This window comes from Talaromyces atroroseus, assembly GCF_001907595.1.
Source record: "Talaromyces atroroseus strain IBT 11181 chromosome Unknown scaffold_20, whole genome shotgun sequence".
NCBI lineage: Eukaryota > Fungi > Ascomycota > Eurotiomycetes > Eurotiales > Trichocomaceae > Talaromyces > Talaromyces atroroseus.
In genome coordinates this window covers 120,175-143,569 of record NW_017971452.1, presented here as the reverse complement: position 1 = coordinate 143,569, position 23,395 = coordinate 120,175, and the positions used below count along the sequence as shown (strand labels likewise).

The 23,395-nt window shown below is 47.7% G+C and overlaps 8 protein-coding genes across 8 annotated transcripts; 2 read left to right on the top strand and 6 right to left on the bottom strand.

Annotated features, from left to right (window-relative positions):
• Window positions 1–241: 241 nt before the first annotated feature.
• Window positions 242–1,879, bottom strand: UA08_09288 (hypothetical protein; the record flags this gene model as incomplete). The annotated part of the gene is made up of 5 exons (XM_020265215.1): window positions 242–328; window positions 387–460; window positions 517–1,681; window positions 1,728–1,801; window positions 1,861–1,879. 5 exons carry the CDS (start codon window positions 1,877–1,879, stop codon window positions 242–244), a joined length of 1,419 nt encoding a protein of 472 aa, XP_020115524.1.
• Window positions 1,880–3,148: 1,269 nt separating this feature from the next.
• On the top strand, window positions 3,149–5,659 carry UA08_09287 (putative alpha-L-arabinofuranosidase B; the record flags this gene model as incomplete). Its single annotated transcript, XM_020265213.1, has 2 exons — window positions 3,149–4,636; window positions 5,426–5,659. The coding sequence occupies 2 exons, from the start codon at window positions 3,149–3,151 to the stop codon at window positions 5,657–5,659; spliced, it is 1,722 nt and encodes a 573-aa protein (XP_020115527.1).
• Window positions 5,660–6,032: 373 nt separating this feature from the next.
• Window positions 6,033–7,626, bottom strand: UA08_09286 (hypothetical protein; the record flags this gene model as incomplete). The annotated part of the gene is made up of 5 exons (XM_020265212.1): window positions 6,033–6,049; window positions 6,169–6,892; window positions 6,975–7,003; window positions 7,128–7,303; window positions 7,388–7,626. The coding sequence occupies 5 exons, from the start codon at window positions 7,624–7,626 to the stop codon at window positions 6,033–6,035; spliced, it is 1,185 nt and encodes a 394-aa protein (XP_020115526.1).
• Window positions 7,627–10,963: 3,337 nt separating this feature from the next.
• Window positions 10,964–12,458, bottom strand: UA08_09285 (hypothetical protein; the record flags this gene model as incomplete). Its single annotated transcript, XM_020265211.1, has 3 exons — window positions 10,964–11,749; window positions 11,911–12,025; window positions 12,085–12,458. 3 exons carry the CDS (start codon window positions 12,456–12,458, stop codon window positions 10,964–10,966), a joined length of 1,275 nt encoding a protein of 424 aa, XP_020115571.1.
• Window positions 12,459–13,101: 643 nt separating this feature from the next.
• Window positions 13,102–13,885, bottom strand: UA08_09284 (hypothetical protein; the record flags this gene model as incomplete). The annotated part of the gene is made up of 2 exons (XM_020265210.1): window positions 13,102–13,348; window positions 13,410–13,885. 2 exons carry the CDS (start codon window positions 13,883–13,885, stop codon window positions 13,102–13,104), a joined length of 723 nt encoding a protein of 240 aa, XP_020115572.1.
• Window positions 13,886–15,049: 1,164 nt separating this feature from the next.
• Window positions 15,050–17,494, top strand: UA08_09283 (hypothetical protein; the record flags this gene model as incomplete). The annotated part of the gene is made up of 3 exons (XM_020265209.1): window positions 15,050–15,168; window positions 15,231–15,349; window positions 15,522–17,494. 3 exons carry the CDS (start codon window positions 15,050–15,052, stop codon window positions 17,492–17,494), a joined length of 2,211 nt encoding a protein of 736 aa, XP_020115577.1.
• A 1,431-nt stretch (window positions 17,495–18,925) lies between these two features.
• Window positions 18,926–20,447, bottom strand: UA08_09282 (hypothetical protein; the record flags this gene model as incomplete). Its single annotated transcript, XM_020265208.1, has 3 exons — window positions 18,926–19,024; window positions 19,079–20,270; window positions 20,323–20,447. 3 exons carry the CDS (start codon window positions 20,445–20,447, stop codon window positions 18,926–18,928), a joined length of 1,416 nt encoding a protein of 471 aa, XP_020115578.1.
• A 540-nt stretch (window positions 20,448–20,987) lies between these two features.
• Window positions 20,988–23,237, bottom strand: UA08_09281 (hypothetical protein; the record flags this gene model as incomplete). Its single annotated transcript, XM_020265207.1, has 4 exons — window positions 20,988–21,507; window positions 21,572–22,216; window positions 22,273–22,657; window positions 22,706–23,237. The coding sequence occupies 4 exons, from the start codon at window positions 23,235–23,237 to the stop codon at window positions 20,988–20,990; spliced, it is 2,082 nt and encodes a 693-aa protein (XP_020115579.1).
• Window positions 23,238–23,395: the final 158 nt, after the last annotated feature.

Sequence of the window (23,395 nt, the reverse complement as noted above, 5' to 3'; positions counted from 1 at the left end):
ATGTCATCATATAGGTGACGCAGTATACAAAGTTTGCCATCATTCCGTGGTACGAGTCTATTGCCATGCCCGGGTACACCACCGAATACGATGATGGCCATTACCAAATGCCAGCGTCTCTACGATATGTCTCTTTTATTGTGATTTGGGCTACAATGCCTCTTTTCTACAAATGTTAGTAGATGAACTTGGGAGTTCGTAAGTAGATGACACCGAAGGTTGATGTATTGGATGTAATTATTTATAATTTTCCTCTCATTCCACTGTTGATCTCTCCAAGTCCCAAAGGTCCATCGTAAAGCAGCCGGTTCAGAGCAGTGGTGTTTATCTTTCTGATCAATCAAACTATCCTCAAAAACCTGGACAGGGAGTTGTGTGGCACCTACATGATGCAGCCCAAGCTGATCAACCCTCTCTACCCCAAGCAGCCTCATAGCTGTGGCAACCTCATCCGCAAGTACTGTATAAGATTCAGCGTCAGCAGGCATGAATTACCAAAAAGAGAATCAAGCTCACTCTTTAAAGTCCTCAGAACCCCCGCACTCCCCCCGACAGCCAACCCATAAAGCGCCGCCCTACCAATGCCCACTCCCCTAGCTCCCAACGCAAGCGCCTTCACCACATCTGTGCCCCTCTTCACGCCTCCATCTACGAACACCTCGATTTCCTCGAGTACCTGGGGGCAAAACCTCCTTATCTCCATCAAAACCTGTATTGCTGTAGGTGCTGTATCCAGCGCCCTCCCCCCATGGTTGGAGAGAATAACCCCGCTGACTTCCGGATGCTGCGCTGCAAGATACGCATCTTCATGCGTTTGTATCCCCTTAAGTATTATAGGTAAGTCTGTATGTTTCCTCAGCCAAGGTAGTGTCTTTGTCCAGGTGAGTCCCGCGTCTGTCCCCCAGACCGGAGGGGTTGACGTCTGAGCCATGGCTTCAGCAGCTTTGAATCGCTCGTCTGCTTCGCGTTTACCTGGGAATGGTGCGTCGAGCGTTAGCACTATGAATTTGATTTGCCGGATCTTTTTGATCTGAGCGAGCGTGCGTTCTGTTGCGCGTAGGTCTTTCAGGACATACAACTGCCATGCGAAGACGGCGTTGGGGCCAGCAGCGACGATGTCGGAAACGGAAATCGAGGCATTTTTGCTGATTATTTGAAGAGTGTTGAAAGAGGAACATGCGGATGCGATGCCCGCTTCGCCACTGGGGTGCGCGAGCTTGGCCATTGCCGCTGGGGAAATGAAGATGGGAAGTCCGACGGTGGTGCCTAGAACAGAGGCTTCGAGGGAGCAATTTGTGCAGTCGATGAAGATGCGGGGACGGAGAAGGATCGATTTGAAGATTGTTTCATTGGCGAATTTGGTGCGTTCGTCGTCCGTGCCGGAGGCGTAGTAGGATACTGCTTTCTGGGAAAGCCGTTTGAGGGCTAGATTTTCCATTTCTGAGAGGCTCAAGATCGTGTGGAGAGGCGGTGCTGGGTTTGCTGACCGACTGGAAAGGCTGTCTCCAGTGATAGCAGAAGCAAATTCTGGGTCTAGCGTGCCCAGGGTTTCGTCGGAGCTGAGATATTCATCGAGCAGCTCGGCTGGATGAACATCTGCAAATGCAGGGGTGGCATCGCTGCCAGCGTGTTGAAGGAGGATGGCCTTCCCGCCTGGATGGATATGTAGGAACTTTGTGATCTGGGGCAAGCAAATTAGTATACGTTGCGTGAAGAGTCATTCGCACATTCTCAAACTTCACGTCGTAAACGTTGCCATGGATTGCAATCCAACAGTCGTTTTCGCTGTTGTGGGCTTGCACTGAGGTAGGACGGTCAGCGCACTGCCAGATATATGTACTAGTAGGGCCACAGACGTACAATCGGATAACCGAAACATGATCCTTTTACTTTCCTCCTGCTTGACAGTCTTCTTGACACGATATTCAAATGTCGTGCCACCATTATTATCAGGGAGTTGTTTTGGCGGAGGTGAAATCCCGTGCCGTTTTGGGAACGGGATTAAAAAAATTCCACTTTGACGCTTAGTACGTCGTATAATAGTATATAAGTCCTAGTTTGGCTCGGTCAAATGGAGATATATCAAGACGCCCTGATCCTTTTAGGGACGTCGGGGTTCGCGTCTCGCGATCAGGGGACCGTTTTACTGTGGAAATAGCTATACCTCCCTGTGCAAAAAAGTCCATGGTTGAAGAGCACGAGGGCTTCGATTTGAGTGATAGTATGCAGTTAAATCCACTTCTAGTTCCGTCATTAATATAGTAGAAATAGGAGGCCTGCGTACCTGTCTTCTCCAAATGCTCGGCTGTAGACTTTTGGGTTTTTACGGGGTTATTCTGCCCAGATATACATAAATACTAGGTTTCTTTACATATCTGCTACGGGGAGGAACATGGACGATCTTCTTCTAGTGACTGGAAATCATTGTAGAACAAGTCTTGTCGGATACAATATCACAGGATTCAGGCACGGATCCTTGATGACATTACAATGAATAGAAATAGCCACAGAAAACAAAGGACAGAGCCACCACAGGCAGCTAGCATGAAGACATGTCACGATCGATGACAGCGATACCCTAGAAAATAACCTTTACCAATGCGTAAGATGCCGAGTCTCTGACAGATCCTGCTTCAAGTTTCAAGGATGAACCTGCAGATCAACCACGTCTGGGGTGCATGAAGGCCACCAACTTTTATTCATTAGGCGTTGCACTGCGGGCAATGGTAGGCAATGCTAATCCGACTCAACCCCGCTCTTCGATATACTTCAACGACGACGCATATAACTATAATCTACCGCGCAGGCACGGTTAATTGGAGGCGGCTAATTATTAGGGTTGTGCGATGTGGCTGCAAGACGGAGCGCGATTTCCACCTCTGATGCTCGCGAGAAGCAGGGATAAAATGCAACGCAGCTCCATTTCGACCGCCTTGTTGAATGCACCCCGCATAATGGTAGCTTGGGTCTATGATCATTGGAGGAAATTTAGAAGATTCGGAGAACGCCCTTGCAGCCTCGGTTTCGAAGACTCAGGCATCTTGCCGGGACGCAATGAAGGATTATAAAAGCAGGACGAACTCCTCGGGACCGCAAACCTCACGATTCATTTGAACAGGCATCGGTATAACGCGAAAAGTGATCAGAGATGTTGTCACGACAGAATCTTGCACGCGCCGGCGAGCTTGCCCTGGGCCTTGTTGCAACAAGCAGGCTTGTTGCTGCTGGGCCCTGCGACATCTACTCCTCTGGCGGCACTCCCTGCGTTGCTGCTCACAGTACCACTCGCGCCCTGTACAGCGACTACACCGGGGCACTCTACGAGGTCAAGCGTGGCTCCGACAATGCCACGACCACCATAGTGCCGCTTTCCGCCGGCGGCGTCGCCGATGCAGCTGCGCAGGATTCCTTCTGTGCTAGCACGACCTGCCTCATTACGACAATCTACGACCAGTCAGGCAATGGTAACCACCTCACTCAAGCTCCTCCTGGCGGCTTTGACGGCCCGGATGTCGATGGCTACGACAACCTGGCTAGTGCAATTGGCGCACCGGTCACGTTGAACGGCCAAAAGGCATACGGCGTCTTCATCTCGCCCGGCACTGGCTACCGCAACGATGCCGCTGTCGGCACGGCCACGGGTGATGAGCCAGAGGGCATGTATGCAGTCCTTGATGGAACTCACTACAACGGCGCTTGCTGTTACGACTACGGCAACGCCGAGACCAGCAATACGGATACGGGCAACGGCCACATGGAGGCTATCTACTATGGCGACGAGACCGCCTGGGGCACTGGCTCCGGCAGCGGTCCTTGGATCATGGCTGATCTTGAGAACGGTCTGTTCTCTGGCTTCAGCGCTAGCAACAATGCTGGCGACCCGTCCCTCTCCTACCGATTCGTCACTGCCATCGTCAAGGGGGAACCAGACCAGTGGGCCATCCGCGGCGCAAACGCTGCGTCTGGCTCGTTGTCGACGTACTACAGTGGCGTGCGCCCAAACGAGACGGGCTACAATCCGATGAGCAAAGAGGGCGCCATTATTCTTGGTATTGGTGGTGACAATAGCAACGGCGCCCAAGGAACATTCTATGAAGGCGTGATGACCTCCGGATACCCATCAGACGACACTGAGAACTCGGTGCAGGCGGACATCGTAGCCGCCGGATACGCCGTCACGTCGTTGACCAGTGGTCCAGCACTCACCGTGGGTTCATCTATCTCGCTGCGAGCTACCACTGCTTGCTGCACCACACGCTACATTGCTCATACCGGCTCTACTGTCAACACCCAGGTCGTCTCCTCCTCCAGCGGCTCTGAGCTTCAGCAACAGGCTAGCTGGACGGTTGTAACTGGCCTTGCTAATAGCGGCTGCTTCTCATTCGAGTCGGTCGACACCCCCGGCAGCTATATAAGGCACTACGACTTTGAGCTTTTGCTCGACGCTGACGACGGCACCAAACAGTTCTCCGAAGACGCCACGTTCTGTCCAGAGGCTGGCCTCAACGGCGAGGGCAATTCCATTCGATCCTGGAGCTACCCTACTCGCTATTTTCGTCACTACGATAATGTGCTATATGCCGCTAGCAATGGCGGTGTTCAGACGTTTGACGTCACCGACTTGTTCAACGACGACGTGAGTTGGGTAATTAGCACCGGCTTTGCTTGAGTTCTGGGGAGGGATCAGGCGGTAGAAGTGATAGATTACTTTTACCTTGGAGGGGTTTGATTCTGAAGGCAAAGCCTACCTAGTTAACCCGTGTAGGGAGCCTTAATAGATACTATTATAGGCAGAGAAAATTGGAATATTACGGAGTCTTCACTAGGTGCTTAAGCAGTTGCTCCGTAGATTAACAGAGATATTATATGTCGTGACAGATCGGACTCTCTTTGTATGAATTCATCCGTTGGGCCTGAGCAGGTGGAGTTTCTTCGTTACAGCTTAGGCTACTTCTTATCCACGTAAGAATAACTTTCACACCACTCTATGCATTCAATCTAAAGCTTGCCTTTGCAAATACTTTGAACGTCTAGTGCACCTAAGCACTATGTCTTCTTCCACAGAAGGATCCATACCCCTCCTCTTGGTGTTAACGTCAATTAACTTGTCGTGAAGCCGATTTTCGACGCTCTGAAACTAAGAAAGAAGCGCTATTTGCATCACCTTGCACGAGCAGCATGGTATGGAAGCAAAATGGTCATGCGGCAGGTGTCGTTGGAGAGCCCGGATATCTTCGACTTCATCTTGGAACTCTACCGTGCTAGCGACGGGAAATGAGACACCTTCATGACACAATGCAATGTCACGTAGGAGGAACTCTCATCCTTTCTGGAGTACGCCGCTACGTTTCTCTGTAATCTGGGGGAATTTACGTACGCTCACCAAACAACACACATTACTGCTACCAGGTCTGATCTTATCTAGGGCGAAGGCGATCGAAAGTTTGTCCCCGGTTTAACTGCCGATGCCCTCCAAGAAATTTCAAGTGTCTCCCTATATACGAAGGCTAGTCTTGAGGAATTTATCAACCCGCTGTTGACAGTTCCTCCATTCAACCTCGGATACCAGAGCGAGAAGATGAAATCCGAATATTATCATGTCACTGCATGCATATCTGAAAAAGAGACTATCAAGGTGTCAGAGGTCATGAGCAAATAAATACTCCATTGAACCAGAGAATACTCGTCACTCGGGGGCTGAGAGGAAGTCTGATGTAAAAGAGGATCTTCCCGGACAAAAGTAACTATGATTCGACAGCACCTGTCAAACTGTGATATTCAAGTTTACAGCTGCAATCAAAGGTGCGTTGGGTAGATTGTCCAAGTAAAAATATGAGGCATGCCAATAATTCATATACATAGGTAGGTCCTACAAGATATACCCGTGCCTTTAAGGAACCCTGAATACTTGATCCTAGATTTGTATAAAGAAGAAGAGATAATATGGAAAAAAATGAAAAGTTTTATTGGGAAAGAAAAAAAGGGAGGTTCATCAAAATAATATAAATTATTATTTGTATTTCGGATCGGGTCTATTCCTCTTCCATATCTATAAATGTGCAGGATTAGTATTAACTGCTATTGTGACTGAGGTAGTTGAAACCATACAGGAAGGACATGTAGCACCTTGGCAGCGCGCCCCAGCCATTTACTGCACAATTTCTATACCTAAATTCTGCGCGACGCTGAGAACCTTGTCCTCGTCAGCGACCTGTGGTTGTTCTGGCAGCGCCAGCCCCTCGACAGGATCTCCAGCGCCATGAATCAGAGCTTCAATGCCATCGCCATTCACATAGCTGTAGCACCGAACGTATCGTGGACGGAAATCCAGGGCAAAGCATGTACCTGCTGGTAGAAATACAACCTCGCCGGTATGGGCTTCGGTCGGTTCTTTACTATTAATTCTGACTTCGAGGGTGCCGTCCAGGATGAGCAGCAAGTGGTTCGATGTTGGAAAGATAAAGCTCTTATCGAAGACCGAGCGGCCGAGAAGGGCAGAGCTGGTGATGCTTGGAATTGCAAGGCGACCTCCACTTTGCTTGGTGGTGATGAAGGGGCGCGAGACCATAGGACCTAGCATCCAGCGAGGACCAGTATTGTGGCGAAGATAGTAGGGCCTGGTATCGTCTGGGAGGACTTCGTTCTCCTTGGTCCATTCACTTGGCTCGGCGGGATTCTTTACTTCCTCAAAGTAGGTGTCAAACCTCTCCTCGTAGTCCGGGGGAAGTCTCCCTGTAAGATATTGTAGCCGGTCACGGTCATCAAACTCCGGAAACATCGTCCCATTATAGTCATCCTTGAAACCACGGAAGAAATCCACCCAGTCGGCGGGAGAAATGAGGTTAACGGCGTGCGTAATCGGGCCTAACGGAGTGGGTTTGTGGAGGACTTTCTATGAGGGGGGAGAAACAATAAAACATGAATGAGCCGAGAGTCTGGGGAATATGAAGGAAAAAATATCGGCTGGCTCATACCGGAGGAACTGAAACAAAGTCACCAGGTTCTAGAATCTTGCAGTCATCGCCGCAGTAGACTTTCATCCGTCCTTCGCTGATTAAAAAGATATCGTGGGTGAGTTTGTGATGGTGGACGACAATTTATGCAACCCCAGAGCGAGAAACACCTACCAGCTCCAGCGCTCTGCCCTATCACTGTAACTCTATCCGGATCTCCTCCAAATCCTTCTATGTACTTTTGAATCCATACGAGAGCGGCCTGTTGGTCTCGAAGACCTAGGTTCGCCTTGTAACCTGCATTCTGCATATCTCTGGATATCAAGAAGCCAGTTACCCCGAGCCGGTAGCTGTTTAACCAAGTCAGATCTAATTAACAGCGTTCGCGCATCCTTCAATTTGCTTTTTCTGCGTGGTTTAACCTTGAAGCTTACTTTATATTGATAGCAACAACCTGCTGGTCCAAATGAATTGATCGCTGGACAATCTTTCTTTGACCGTAGGGAGGCTGAGAGCTTGTTCCGAACAGATAGCCGCCACCGTGTATAAATACAAGTCCAGGTAGTAGAACTGCTGCTTTTTTGACGGGCGCCGTGATGTTCAAGCTCGAACCATCCATATCTGACATGGGCGGTATTGCAGGCTTGGGTAGGTGTTGTTGCATGAACTGCATCTCAATATCTGCCGAATCTGGATGGCTTATAACCGGGGGCCTGATAGAAAAAAAAGAAATGATCAGTCTACTACACCCATTGCAGACCAATCCGTGGCAGATACCCGTATTCTGTGGCATCAATGTCTTCTACCGCCGTATATTGCTTCACCTCGGGTTGACTGAATCTGTCTGCAAGAGTCGCATATTGAAGACCTAGATACTGGACCACCACATCATACTGTACGCCTCTAATTTTCCCTATAAGCGGGTGAGAGAGTACGGGCTGTTATGTGTCCATACTGGCTCTGCAAGGCGCTCATCCCTCGCATTGTATATTCATCAGGGCGAGGAATGTCCTGTTTATAACATTACCTATGTTGCCCAGGTATATGTCAACAAGTACTGTAGATATCTGTACCGGGCCGGATCGCGTGTTCCGGATTCCGCTGCAACGGTTGCCGACAAATCCGACTATGTAGGAGGCCTACGGATCGCACGGGTGCAAAATTCACACATGGCGGTGCAAAGATTTGAGTTGTTATTGTAAATAGGGAAGTTCTGCTTAGTGAACGAATATCTGGAATCTTGGCTTGGCTGATCACTCGCTCATTATCCACGATAGCTTCCTGGATGGCAGCAAAACAAGGCCCGTAGGTGTCTCCCTCAGCGTGAAGTTGTTTCTATATTGCCTGTGATTCAAACCTGCTTTTGCGGCCTGTTGAGTTGAGAACATCATCAGGTATTCCACGACACTGACGGAAATTTCGCGTTTCTTCCTTATGACAAAAGCCGTTTCCTAATATCAGCCTAATCTGGCCACTGCAATGTTCCCTCCAGACGTGCTAGTCAGACAAAGTAAAGATGTGAACGTCGTACTTGAGAAATACGCCGGTTAGGTACCTATATAGACCAAGCTGCATCTCTATTTCCCCGGACGTGGTTGCTTCACGGTGAAGTTGTTTGACGGCCTCGATAGCCAAGCATGAATATCACGAAAAACAAAAAGACCATCAATAGCATGGCCGGCTAACCATGGCACCTTATCTCTACTAATTCAATATCCCCAAAGAGGCAATGATGTCCCCGGGATACGCACACCTAAGAGATCATGTTCCGGATGAGCACGAATTTGGTGCTCTTTACCCAGAAGGGTTTCAGGGAGATTTGACAAAGTATTAACCGCACTTTGAGAGGGCACAACGCATTGAAGTACAGCCTATCTAATTCCACACCCAGGTCTGACAACGTCACAATCAGTTCAACGATGGACTGTCCAACATAATGTCCACGAACTAGAGTGGACAGATGGGGTTAAGTTAACCCTAAAAGCAAAAATTGTTGATAGTGGCTAACACAAGGAACGTTAAGAGTCCACAATTCCACCACGCATAATGTCGAAATGAATATCGGCTGCCAGGTGTCTGTTCACCGTGTGGATCAGCATGGGGATTTCTGCGCTTGTTTGGTATCTGCCTTGATACTTTCAATCAGCAGTGGGTACCAGTGCATCCGAGTCTGGGGTTGCGACTTCTGGCTTATCTGGTCTTGCTGCTATTTACCCCGATGGGTCTTGCCAATCAGCTGCGCACATCGGATGAACACTGGCAGGATTGAAAAAACGTACACCTGCATCCCAACCTGAGTTTTGAATTCCGTCAGTTTACCGAACTTGATCATGATCTCTATGTCGTTCGCAGACCGGAGACGGAGCAATACCATATCACCTTCACCCAATTCCCAGACCTAGAAGAATACCGCAGCCGGGATCTTTGGATCAAACACCCAACAAGGCCGGATTTGTGGAAGTGGCAAGCTAGAGCGGACGATATTTTTGTCTTTCTGAACGGAGAGAAAACAAATCCCATTTCGATGGAACAGCATATTATGGCAGCCAACTCAGAAGTGTCCAGTGTCTTGGTCGTTGGCGCTCAGCAGTTTAGCCTGTTTTTGTTAATGGACTTTCCTTTGATCCTCAAAAGCGTTCACAGCTCATCGAATCCATTTGGCCGAGCATTGAGCAAGCAAACTACTGCAACCAGTTCCTCTTAGGGCCACCATCGAATCGATGGAGTGACAAAAGCCTCCAGTTCGTGATTTGTCAAAATGGCATATCTGGATCTATCTGCAAGCGCTCTATGCTTGACGCCATGTCAGTGAGAGCTCTGAATTCGTTCATAGTCCAAGCTCTTAGAGAGCACGACAATGGATCCAGTAACGAAGAAAGCCATCCTAAGACAGCTTCAGTCCGAAAACTAGAATTTGAAACTGATGAAACCATCCTCAACCATATCAGTCGAATAGAAAAGAGTTTTTACCAAAGGCATGGTTCCCTTGAATTAGTGCATATGATTGGACGGCATTAGAAACGATTTTCTTCGTCAACATGGAGTCCCCTCCAAGGCTGGCTACCAGGCAATCATCCAACTCGCGTGTCTTCGACAATTCGGCCTGCAGCAGCCCCCATGGGAGACAGTTACCCTAATGCACTTTCATAAAGGCCGACTCGATTGGATCCAGACAGTCTCCCCTGAGATGATCGATTTTTGTCAAGCTTCACTATGTCACACCATGGACCCGAATACTCCGTACCGAAACCTCCTTTTCAAAGCTACGAGGAGTTATTCCAAAACCTTAATGCGTACTGCTCGTGGAAAGGGGTTCCTTGCCTATCTAGAAGTTTTGTATGAAGCTTCACACGATTTCCTAGCCTGTTCACTGATCCCACCTGGGAAAAGATGCGGGCAACTAGTTCAAGGAAGATAAAAACAGATGCTATTGCGGGCCTTGAAGCTCAGGAAGGCGGTTTTTTAATGCCAGACCCTGAAAGTGTGTTGATCCACTATGAAATAAGTAATCAGAGCGGATAAATATTTGTGCAGAGCACAGCTAGTCACAACAAAGGACTTTGTGACGCTTTGGAGTGGGCAGCACGACGAGTAGAAGCGATTCTGGATGACGTATAGTTTTCTGTTTTACTTTCCAAATGATGTAAATATACCGATACTAAGACGTTATTTTCCCCGTGTATCAATTATCGTTCAGACTACACTGTAGTCTAAAGAAGGCGAATGCAACAAACCTATCTGAGAAGCAAAATTGGCAGCTGAAGTGTCCTAATGACCATCTTCGCTGAAGACATATGACTGTCATATAAGTCTTTCAGAATTGCATAAGCCGCCGCGTAGACGTAGGGCCTTGGAGTTATCTATACAGCAATTCGACAAGCACTGATGAAATCTCTGGCACAAGAATATCTGTATGAGCTTAAACCAATCATACTCGTAAAGTCACATAGTCAATACTCTACGGTATAAGACGCTTTTTATCAAAAGTTTCTCAGTAATGAGTGGATATTTCATTTCTGATCAATAATATACGCAGCAAGCGCAGCTCCGATAATCGTTGGGCATTCACACTCATTGAACTCGAAAGAGACTCCCGGGAATGCTTCAGTCGCCTTCAATATCTCCTCGAGGCACGCAAGACAAGCCTTCGCGAGGTTCGGGTATTTCGTGATAACAGAGCCGGTTATGCCGACAGATATTGATCGGGGCTGGAAAGACCTGCCTGCATCAGATGCGAGGGATTGCACAAACCTGTGCAAGGCGTGTATTGACACTGCGATATAGGCTCCTGCCCGGCGTGAAATCGCTCTGACTATTTGCCGAATGTATTTCAAATCTGACAGAGAGGGATATTGGCCGTCCGGCAGAGGGAATTGGGTCGAGAAAGCCAACTTAGCTTGACATATGCCGACTGATGTATCGTCCTCAAAAAGACCTGCAAGAGGAGAACTCAGAGAAAACTGTTTCTCAAAACCCAAAGGCATTTGGCCGTTGAACAGAGTATTTTCATGTATTGCGTCAATCATGACTAGCCTCACAATCTCTCCGAGATAAAGCCCACCACAAATGTATTCCAATGGTTGATGGCAAGCCGAACGTATTTGAGCTTGTAGGGTTTTGTCCCATTCCGAGTTTTGGACTATGCTCTGTCCAAATAGACTCAATTCGGTATTGACGATGAGGTGATCTTTCGTCTTTTTCCATGTATCGGGATGATTTTTTAGATGCAGCTCACTAAGGACACCAACAGGCAGACGAATAGCCGCATTAAACCCGGTACCTAAGATTATTGATATCTGTGTATTTTTAGCCACATGTTCATGTGCCAGGAAACTAGAAATCGTGTCGTTGACTATGGCACATAGGAAGACATCCAATCCCTTCCCATAAAACATTTATTAGCTTTTAGTTCATTGATTTTCTATCTGACCCTTGCTTTGATCGTTGTAATACGTACCTCTGCCTTCAAAGCATCTTGAAACAGACCGTTAAGTTTGTGGCCAACCAAATCATCCACGCATTGAAACCCTTTGCCCGTTTTCAATACATAGCCATCATCTACGGATATTTGCCTGCAATCGCACAGTTAAGCTTGATGACATTACCAATAGCTCTAAAAAAATAAACTAACCGAAATGGAAATGACCAGGTAAGGCCCATCGGAATAGGACTACCAGTCCGCCAGAATTTCTCAGCATCGACGGTGGATAAAATTAATTGCACTCTTGCTGCAATCCACCGAAGAAAAGCCATGCCACTGAGCGTCCTCACCCCTGCGTCGATATCCCAGCTGTGAAGGCCCATAACACTCGGAGGTGGCTGTTTCCCATGCCGGATTCTATACACATGTACCAAAGCAGCACGCATTGTCGAGCCGCCGATATCAAGAGCTAGGAACACTCTGTTTTCTTGGAATTCAGTAACTTCGCCAATGAACGAGGGTAACATTGTAGAGTCATTTTCAGAACAAGCAGTCTTAAATGACTTCGTGAGTACTCGAGACATGTTGACTAGGTTTTCGATGTTCGTGGTGTGATCGAGGAAGTCCCGCTGGACTCGCTGAAGAATGGAATCCCCGGCAAAGCTCTCATATTCTAATTCCAACCAGCCCCAGCCAGCTGCTTCACGATTCGCTTTTTTGCCCGACATTCCTCTAGGATATTGTTAGATCTAGCACAACACGAGAACGCTCGGCCAGAGCTTTGAACAGTGAGGAAAGTTGCGCCATGGCGCCTTATAAGTAAAATGAGACTGATCAGAGGAAAGACTTATTACGTTGTTTCTAATGCTACCTCGCAAGTATAGTCTCTGGTTGCAGGCCAATGTAACATGCTATTTTTGATGCTGCAAATCAGACTCGAGATGGATTAGAAACCGGTCAGTCAATTACAAGTCACTGTTTCCTCCCTGTTATCGGACGCCCTGACCGTATACTATTGACAAGTAAATGATGTATTCGGGGGCCTAATAATTAATTCCTCGGTACCATCTCCATCAAATGAGATATTTTTTATGGTGGCGCGTTTTGTTAGGAATACATCTTGTGAGTGTCTCTAAATCCGCACATGTGCATAAGCAGTAATTGTGGATTAAGGTATGCATGTTTTACATTCAAAAATATGTCAGGGTATCCATTAAGTAATTACATTCAAGATTTGAAAAGTCGATGTCCAAATTTCCATACCTCATCTATCTCCAGCTTAGTGAACTCCTTGTTCACCGGAACAACTCTCATTATTACTATATCAGCATCAGAATTTGCAGCCAGGGTACCTTTGGTATGCTCAAGGTCTAACAGAGCAGCCGGGTTGGTAGTCACCGTTTGGATGACTTGATGTATCGATGCTCCCGTCCAACGCATAAGATTATTCAAGCAATCGAGGATTGGTGTCGCACTTAAGCCAGGTTAAATATCGAACTAGATTATTTGATCCAGGGCAACAAAAAAGTACATACCTGCCAGCAATTGTATCTAGGCCTTCCAGTTTCAATAGGCTTCCCTTTTTGACAATTTTTTGACCGTTTGTCCAATCGTAGACGCCATCTTCACAGCCCATGAGCATCACCGCGTCTGTGATCAGTATAAGCCCCTTTGGATGTGCCTCCCATGCTAGTCTGACGCTTGCTGGATGGAGATGTATCCCATCAGCAATTAACCCGAAATACGGTCGTCCATCGTCGGGCAGGTCCCCTCTATCACGAAAGGTCCGATCACTGGGTGACGCTATCAGGCCAAAAATGCCCGGCTCTCGATGATGTAGTTGATTCATAGCATTGAATAAATGCGTGACCATTTTTGAACCAGCTTTAATGCCTAGAGCTGCCTCCTCGTAGGTTGCCGCCGTATGGCCGATGCTCGCAATAATGCCACTATCAGCAAGTTCCCGGATCGAGTCCAGGGCGCCCACGCGCTCAGGGGCTAGAGTAACCATCTTCACACAAGACCTCAGGTTACTTTCCCCATAGACCTTCTTAAGTAGATCAGGCGGGCTCGTGTTACCAATGCTGAGAATTGCTTCGGGACTGTGGCAGCCTTTCTGTGTGTGCGCGAAAAAGGGGCCTTCTGTGTGCGCACCTAAAGACTCTGCACCAATTGATGGCTGTCGAGACGCCCCAGTTGCACGAAGTGAAGGTAGTATCTGGCATCACGAACGACGAGTTAGCCCTCATTTGCGTTCTGTTCTTTGATTGAGGCATACAACAGACCCGATGATATGTAGCTTCAAATTGGCTTGTCATTGTTGGCAAATAGCTGGTTGTGCCGGTCTCGATCAGGCGTTGATTCGTGTCATGAAGGCCTTTTTCAAATTTCGATATTGGCATATTGGGGTCTAGCCCCGAAAAATCGAAGCCAAATGCACCATTGATCTGAACATCGATGAATCCCGGGCATATAATCTTCCCTTCGACATCTATTATCTCCACGTCCCCTGGATCCTCGGTGTTGGAAGGGGGGTTTATGATCTTGCCAGTGTCACAATCAACCCACAATTCATCGTTGACGAGCCCGGCATGCCTGAACACACGGCCGTTGATAAACTTCGTAAGCTTCGGCATACCCAGCAAAGGTATTGCTTTGTCTAGTATAATAGTGTGCGATGAATAAAATAAAGACAAGTAAAAAATTAAAGCGAACATTTACTTTAAGCAAAACATCCTTGACTTTATCTTTCATGTCACTCATGCGTAGAGACACTTCAACATAGTGCAGCATAGATGTAACATGCATGGCCGAACAACGTAAGCGCTAGTTGACCTAGACCTACATAGTAGAAGAAATCGATTGGCGCGGTCTTTTCATCCTACAGCAATTAGGTAACTGGTATATCCAACGAAGAGTGACAACAACCAAGCGAGTGCTACAAGCAGCATATCTGACCATATATTTTTGCATGCGGTTACAACCAGAGGAACATCTTGAATACGACAGAAAACACACCGCCTAGCTGGCCATCTAAGCCCTCTCAACAATATCAGTAACGTATAATTATCCAAACAGAGCCTTCGAGTTAAAAAAAAAAAATCCCAGGAAAAATCGACAACATCGAGTGGACCTCGAGGTGCTGATTATGTAATACGTGACAGCGCGATGACACATGCCGGATGCGGTTAGCGTCCTTCGTGCCACTTGCAACGTCTCTTCGGGCATTTTGATTGAAGTCGCTTTTTCGTTGTTGTCCCTGGAGAGAAATATGGACGACAATGAGCTGTCGAGGTGAGTTGTTGCCCGACTTGGTGGTACGAGTTATACTGCTGCGGCTTGCTGAAACATCCTAGGCTGGTGGGCAGTCTCTGCCTTATGGGGATCGATGGAACATCTATGACCACGGAGACTCGCAAACTCATAGAAACATACGCTGTAGGAGCGATCATTCTTACTTCAAAGAACCTAAAATGTAAGTGCACGTGTGAATTGGTTCACGTTCAGATGTGTGCTGATGTTCGAGGACGAACACAGCGGCAGAGCAAGCACAGCAGGTAAGCTCAACGAGCTTGGCTCAAGACTGCCCTGTGCTAACACTGGGGACAAGTTGATTGTTGATCTACAAACTACGGCATTTAATTCAGGCTACGCAAGACCTCTTCTCATCGCTGTCGATCAGGAAGGCGGTAGTATCAACTCACTCAATGCCGACGAAGTTACCCAGTTTCCGTCCGCAATGGGGCTTGCTGCAACCCAGCAGCAAGACCTAGTGGAAAAAGCGGCTCATGCAATAGCCCAGGAACTGAGGTGTCTTGGATTCAACTGGATTCTCGGACCAGTTTTGGACGTTCTCCCCACAACACGGGTACAACCCCTGGGAGTACGGACTTTTGGAGACGATCCATTTGCAGTTGCAACCTACGGCGCGCATATGATTAAAGGATTCAAGAGCGGTGGGATAGCAACAGGAGGCAAACATTTTCCCGGATATGGCGACACTAGCTTTCCGGATGACTCTCCAGAAAACGTCCCCTGTATACTTTATAGTAAAGCCCAACTCCATCAGAATCAGTTCGTTCCTTTCCGCGAAGCTATTCAGCATAATGTTGATTCCATTCTCGTTGGAGGCTGTGCCATGACGGGCCTTGGAGAAGAAACCGTTCCTCATGCCTGCTTGTCACACAAAGTCGTGACTGATATCCTCCGCCATGAGCTTGGCTTTGATGGCGTTATTGTGTCCGAGTGTTTGGCAATGGAGGCGTTATGCGAGAATATCGGTGTCTCTCAAGGAGCAATCATGGCTATTTTGGCCGGCTGTGACTTTATAATGGTGTGTCAAACATACCAGACACAGCTGGAGGCTTTATCAGGCCTCAAACTTGGTGTGCAAAGGGGACATATACCAATCCAAGTCGTCAACACCGCGGTTGAAAGAATCAATCTACTGAAAGATAGACTTACAAGCTGGGATCAAGCACTATACCCAGGTGGAATTCCCAAGCTTAATGAATTAAACCGGATCCATAGTAATATCTCGCTGCAAGCGTACAGACAATCTGTTTCCCTTATCCGAGACACCAATGCCCACAGCTCTATTCTCAAAAGTATGTCGGCCAACGACGACATCTTACTTCTCACGCCGCTTTTGGATTTGTTTCCATCGACGTTGACCAAACGACACCACGAATCTGATTGGACCACAAGGTCTAAACCGGGACATTTCGCGGTGGGAGAGGACATTTTTCAAAAATTCGGCTTGTCATTGGCGAACGCACGAAATGGCCCAATCACACATACTTCGTATTCCAGTAACGGCTTACGACCCAGCCACGAGGCACTAATATCACAGGCGGCAGCCGTGATCATAGTAACAGCAGATGTGACACGGAATTCCTATCAATACGGGGTGACTAAATATGTAAATATGATGTGCAAATCGCAGAAAGATTGCCAGGGGAACGCCAAACCCCTCATTGTGGTTGCTGTCAGCACTCCATACGACTTTCTGGAGGACCTGGATATCCAAACATATATCTGTTTATATGACTACACTAAACCGGCATTAAACGTCTTGGTCGACATCTTGACAGGCAAGTTTCTACCTACAGGTGTTCCTGAACTTGCTTCTATGCGACATAGAAAGACTGCGAAGAATATTCTTCAACCGAGAACTCAGTTCTTAGGTCAAATGTGGCTCGTTGAAAATTACGACCCTGAAAAAGATGGCCCTGCACTGCAAAGACTGCTCAAAGGGGTTCCCGGGATTCAGAATTACCATCACCCGTGGTCAACGAATTTTGAAGCTAGGATTGATGGGATAGAGAACAACCATTTCGTTGTTAAAAATAGTAGTAATGGCACAATTCACGGGTTCTGTGCAACCTACTATATCAAGTCCACTTCACGAGCATACATAGCGGCATGTATCGTCAACCCACATCGGCGTAGGATGGGCATAGGAGGCTCTATTTGCACGTATGCCATTGCTTGGCTTTCTGAAAACAAGAAACCTGCTCAAATTCAATGGTGCTACTCCTTCCCTGCGTTGTTTTCAACTCCCGAACTCGCTCAACGAGAGAGCACTCAACGTGCGGACATGTGGATGAATCACTGGTAAGAGAAATTCCCCTTCCCCAACACCCAAGTAGTAAAGTTATGATGTACTAAGTGCTTTGATATAGTGGCTGGAATAAAGTCCCCGTGCAGGATAGTATATTTAGCATGAGGGTGGATTTATCATCGTGGCCTTCCCCGCTAGACATCGGTCCAGCAGGTTTTACGTTTGAGATTGTGGGCAGTTCCACGCATAGCACAACAAGCGAGTTAAAAAATTTCCTAGCATTGGAAGACCTCGCGCTGAATACAATCATCCATGATCTCCACAGCCCGTCCTCCAATCTATATGTGCCTGTGGTTATAATCAAAAGCATTTATACGATGGCCATTTCAGATCAGCCACAGAGCAACGTCATAATTGCCCGTGAACAAAATACACTTTCCATTGTTGCTGCCATTGCTATCCATTTCAATGAGCAGAACTGTTGCTGGGCTGGTGCGCTTGCGATCTCTTCTCATCTAGATATATATTCTTCAGTGCGTTTGGTACAACTGCTGCTATCTTCTGCTGGATCCCTTGCTCGGCATAAGAACTGCAATTTTATGGTTGTAGAGGGGCTAAGTCACGAGCAAATGGATGCTTTATCTAGAATTGGGTTTCAGAAAGAGCAAGAGTGGGTTCAGCCAAGTTATTATAGACCCTAACTTCGACAGGCTAATTGAATGCATCTCAATTTTTCCTGACTTAGGAGAACAGCATCATTGCAATCTGTCACCTTTATACAACACTCTCGAAAGACCATATCCTGTGGGTATATTCCTGGGAGCAAGTAGTAGCTGAATGTAACAAGCCTGGCATACACTTAGCTGTCTCGGCATTCTTTGTAATTAGCCACGTCAAAGGTTACCATCATATTCGGGGTGCGAATTTATCTCGTAAAATCCAGTATTCAAAAGTAAGGTACGAAATTGTTGGTTGGCTCTTTACAACTTCAATATGCGGACGCACACTAATAAAATTTTCGCTGCCTAGTGTTGGCAAAACTACGCGAATAGACAGTACTACGCATCCTGAATGAAGCACCTTTGTAACTTACCTTTGCAACACATGAAGTGACTGACAGTTGTTTTGTTTGGATGGAACAGGCTGTGCGTTCTTGGACATCGTAGATAGGATAAAAGAGCGATTGAACTTGAGTTTCTACATATTACATTTTATGTCGGCCACGACTATGACCAGTCATCATATACCATGACTGTAATACCGAACTGTTGGAAACTGTACCCTTGTATGAAGAAGAAACGTTAATGTTTCAGTTAACTAGAACTTGGATGATTTATGCCGCGACTCAACACCATTTCATCTCACTCTGTGGGTTCATCGGATTCGGCTCTCCGAGGCAAATGATGGGAGTAAAAAAAAATCTAGTGTCTTAAATATGACAGAAAATACAGAAATGTGCGTGGACCAGATTGCTAAGGAATCTTACGTCTATGAAGATTTGGCATTGAGTGGTTCACCGAAGTAACGCTTATTAAAACTTAAGGGCTCTGTAGGTGTGGAAATCTTGTGATGCACGTAATGAGGTTGCTAGAGACAAACAAATCAGTTATGGATTTAGAAAATTGCGATGTGTAAACGTACATAGACAGCTTGCACGGCTGGGGTTCGGTCATCTGCGGCCAATGGTATATACCGATAGAATGGATTCTTCTGTGTGGCACGTTCGTGGTCCTCAAAGCTAGCACAGTCGGCGGAGGTAGAAGGGAAACTGCTGCTATAAGCCTGAGCTGTCTTATCAAAAAGTAATGTGGAAGATTTTGCTCCATCAACCATATTGGTAGATATATTCGGCGGCAGCGCTTCTGGTTCTGCATTGTCAGGAACGTATGAATGATGCTCCATGAACCCTACATCTGGATGTATTCCTGGGATCTGGTGTTCAGTATACATTGTGTCGCCTGACACTTGTACATGATCTGGCAAAACTAATGAGAGTTCCGGACTCGCAAAATGAGGGATTGTGGCCTCCGGTCTGGTAGGGAGCTCATTCCGTTCTGTTGGCCCCCGAGTAGTCGACGGGATTTCCGGGGAAGTCCGAAAATTCTTGGGCGATCTTCCTCGTACTACTATCGGAGGTGTGCTTGCTTCGCAAAGAGTAACAACCGTTCCACTTTCCGTCAAGGCTTTTACCTTGATACTGATATGGAAGAAATTTTGTTTCCTGCGGTGTTTCATTCCACCAGCTTTGCTCGTTGCGGTGCGGAACTGAAGCCTCGGCCAATCAAGCCTAAATGTGTGAAGGTTCGACGGCCTCGCAGCGTGTCGGAAATCCAGCTGTTTTGGCAGTGGGCTCTGTAACTCCAAATTCGTAGCTGCTCGCGGTGTGCGAGGCAGCGCGACGATTTTGACTTGTTCTCTGTTCGGGCTGGAAAAGGCTACCAACTCCGCATACATTTTATTTATCTGGGATTGGCCGGCACCAGCTGATATGAGGTCGACGTCACCAGGGACTAAAATGCTCCCATCAACGTGAAAAAGATTTCTGCGATAGCAAACCAAGTTCTGGGTTTCACCGTGTGCGTTCCGTGAAACGGAGAAATTTCCTGACAAATGCGCCGCGATGGTGAGATTTCTCGGTTGACCCAAGCTATTGTAAGTATCCAGTGTCCTATGATCATCTCTACGGAAGGCAAGCAAGGGGCTGCTTTGGTCAATTGCCTGGGAGTCGTGATTTGGTGCATCAGGAAGCGCCTGCTGTGGTCCCGTATCAGTGTTATGACTGCCAGGCGTCGATCTTAAAGGCGGCGGGGTGACTTCGTCAATGCCAGTGAGCCTGCATGCATGGTTAGGCCAGAGGGCGCAAGGATTAGCGGTATATAACTGACGAAAAAGCCTGGAAATCTTCACTTTGTTCGATCGCTGCTGTCGCATTGTAAAGCAGTGGTCCGTTCCCATTGCCGGACAAGGGCCATGGCGATGGCTGGTCCGCCAACTCCCGTGAGAAATCCATAATAGCTCGCGCTCCTCCGGCAGCATTCGCGAGTTGTATGTGTCAAGGCACGTGAAAGGTAGTCATGCAAGGCGGAAGCATGAAGCAGCATGCGGCAGACGAGGGACAAGCGCGAAACACTGCAAGCGAAAGATTAGTGGAATTGCGCAGTGGGGTAAGACATAGACAGAGCCAGGACGAACCCATCATATCACATCAAAACACTTCTGCCGCTGGAGAAGAACAGGCGATCTACCTGCATCGCTGCGTTTGTGCAAAAGGGAATAGAGAGAGAGAGAGAGAGCGCGGAAGCCGTCGAGGGAAGGAAGCATGCTGCGCGGAAAATAGTATTTGCGGACCGGCTCTCATTGTTTCCGTCAGCAACACTTTCGATATGATTTACAAAGTTCCCTGACGAAGTCTAGCTATGGAGTTCAATACGAATTTTCATTCAGAGGATATCACGGAGTACGCTAGAGAAATACAAAAACGAGACCCTGGCGTTCCTTACCATCCACCTGCGCATTGCAACATGTCAGATAGTGTTTAGGGGGGCAGAGACTATTCAACGGTGTGAAACAACTGATCGAACGGCTCCGGATCTGGAAGAAACCCATCGAAAAACTGCATATCGAGGTCCTCCCAATCGTCGTATTCAGTGTCCAATGAAGAAGCCATTTGAATTAGTGTGTGTGCGCCTTTTGTGCAATCAGAGATAGGGTCCGGCGGACTACTCGAATTCGTCTCGAGTTTATCTGCCATGTTACCAGGGAACTGCTGATTGCTATTGTTTGGTTGGATCTCATGATTTATATGCAAGGATGCCTGCTCCAAAATCAAGATCTGGTCCATGTAATGCTGGACAGTTCGCCTGACTTCTCCCGCTACCCGACGACGGTATTTGGTGACTGCCTCTGAAAAGCTGGTTAAAATATCATGATAAAGTTCGGCCTGGGGACTGGTTGTTGCTATACTAGCGAGCACGCTGCGAGCGTTTTCAAAACATATTTCAATGTCCTTTCGGGGCTCACCGGCGAACATGGAAAATCCGAGGACAAGACCGGCACCAAATACCCAGGCTCTGTTGGCGTATTAGCTTAAATTCTGTGAAGTCGTTGCAGAGAAAGAGACAGAAATGGGCATACTTGAGTAAGCCGAGATTCCCAAGAGTCAAGGTCAAGTTCTGCACTTTTTGACACATATCAACCATATACACAGCCGAGCTAACACAGACCTGGCCCAACTTGGAAACCTTGTTGTTTTTGATAGTAACATCAGAGGCTTCGTCGGGATCTGTAATGAGATGGTCAGGTGCTTTGCCACGGAGCCGCGACATCAGGTACGCGATCAAATATGGCCTGGTAATCAGTATGACGGCAAAATAGTATATGCATGAAATATGCATATTTCCTATCAATAACTGCCAATCCGAAGGACTCAAGTCGGAACCATGCCCACCATCCTTGCATGATTGAGGAGAAGAGACACCGGGCGTAAACCGACGTATAGATGGAGGCAATTCCTGACTCCATTGGCGGAGCCTCTTGAGGAAATTCTCCGCGGTGGGAACATGCAGGATGTTGTCTTTATTGAGGGTGTCCATTATATCTTCAAACAGGCTACATAACTTGACAGTTTCACGAAACGCAGACTGCGGGCTGTAGAGGCTTTTGCCCAGCGGTATTTCTGGCTGAACGGAATTTCGCGGGACGGTGGGCAGACTTCTGGGTCTCCCTAGAATGAAACTACTGAGTATGTCGAAGTTTCGAGTGCTATTCCATATCCGTAGTCTGTTGCTTCAATTAGCGAAACGAGTTGATCGAATATTTTGGATACGGAGAAAAACCTCAGCCAGTATTCGTCTTCCACGAGACCACCGTAGCTTTCTAGATTGTGTAGATCCAAGATCACTGCAGCTTTCGCAGCCACTCCCAGAAACATGGATGCGGCATTTCGGTGGCATGCGCCGAGCATAAAGAAGGAAAGGAGGAGAAAAAGTCTGACACTTCTGACGCTCTGGCCCATCAACATGTCCTCAAAGGCAATTTGGCGTGCACGGCAAAAGTAGCCCATGGCGAGATCAGAATCCTCTCCTCTCCGCTGAGCGCCAATCGCCAGCGCAAGATCCAAGGCGGCGGAATCTTCGCGTCTAGAGCTGGACTCCAAAGTAAACATCGACATTAGCGACTTGTCTGCAACCAGCGAGTCTATCTCCTCTGCCGTGAAGAGGTCTAGAATACCGCTAGTCTATTATCATTCCATGGCGTGTTAGTACGCACAAACCACGAAGTGTGATCCTTCGGAAAACCGACTGACCGCTTCAAAATATGATTCCAGCAGATCATAGATTTTCTCCGCGGTTAACTCTGGTGGTGTACGATCTGCTGGCTGTGCGATCTCCGTTTCGAGAACAACGTGGCGACGCTCCGAGTCGGTAAACGAGACCGATCCCACGTACGACTTGACCGTTTTCCTCAAGAAATGTAGAAACGACAATGACGACGTTTCACCCACATACACTTTGCGCGAGGAACGATGCCGAGAGCTTGGTGAGGGCAGATTTGCGCCCTGTTCACGCGGCGTCGGATGCTCATCTGAGAAGCCGGGACTTTGGGCTTGACTGTCCGCACGAGAGAATGTTCTCCGTCGCCGTCCATCAACGCCGGAGTAGACACAGGCATCGGGATGCTTCCGTCGCACACAGGAGGCACAGGGACGTTGAGCGTCGCAGCGGATCTTGGAGGCCTTGCAAGCCAGACAAGCCCGAGGAGCTCGCAACCGGTCTTCGGGCCGCACCTTGGGGCGAGGCATTGTGCTAGGATGTTTAATGATGGGCAGTGACTTATTGATGCTAGGGATTGATTATTGTTGTTGGAACAGCAATCAGCTGGTAGTAGTGTATTGGCCTATACAGATGAAGAGTGACTCCGAGGAGCGATAGCCCATAGCCGACGTCTCTCTCTTTATCT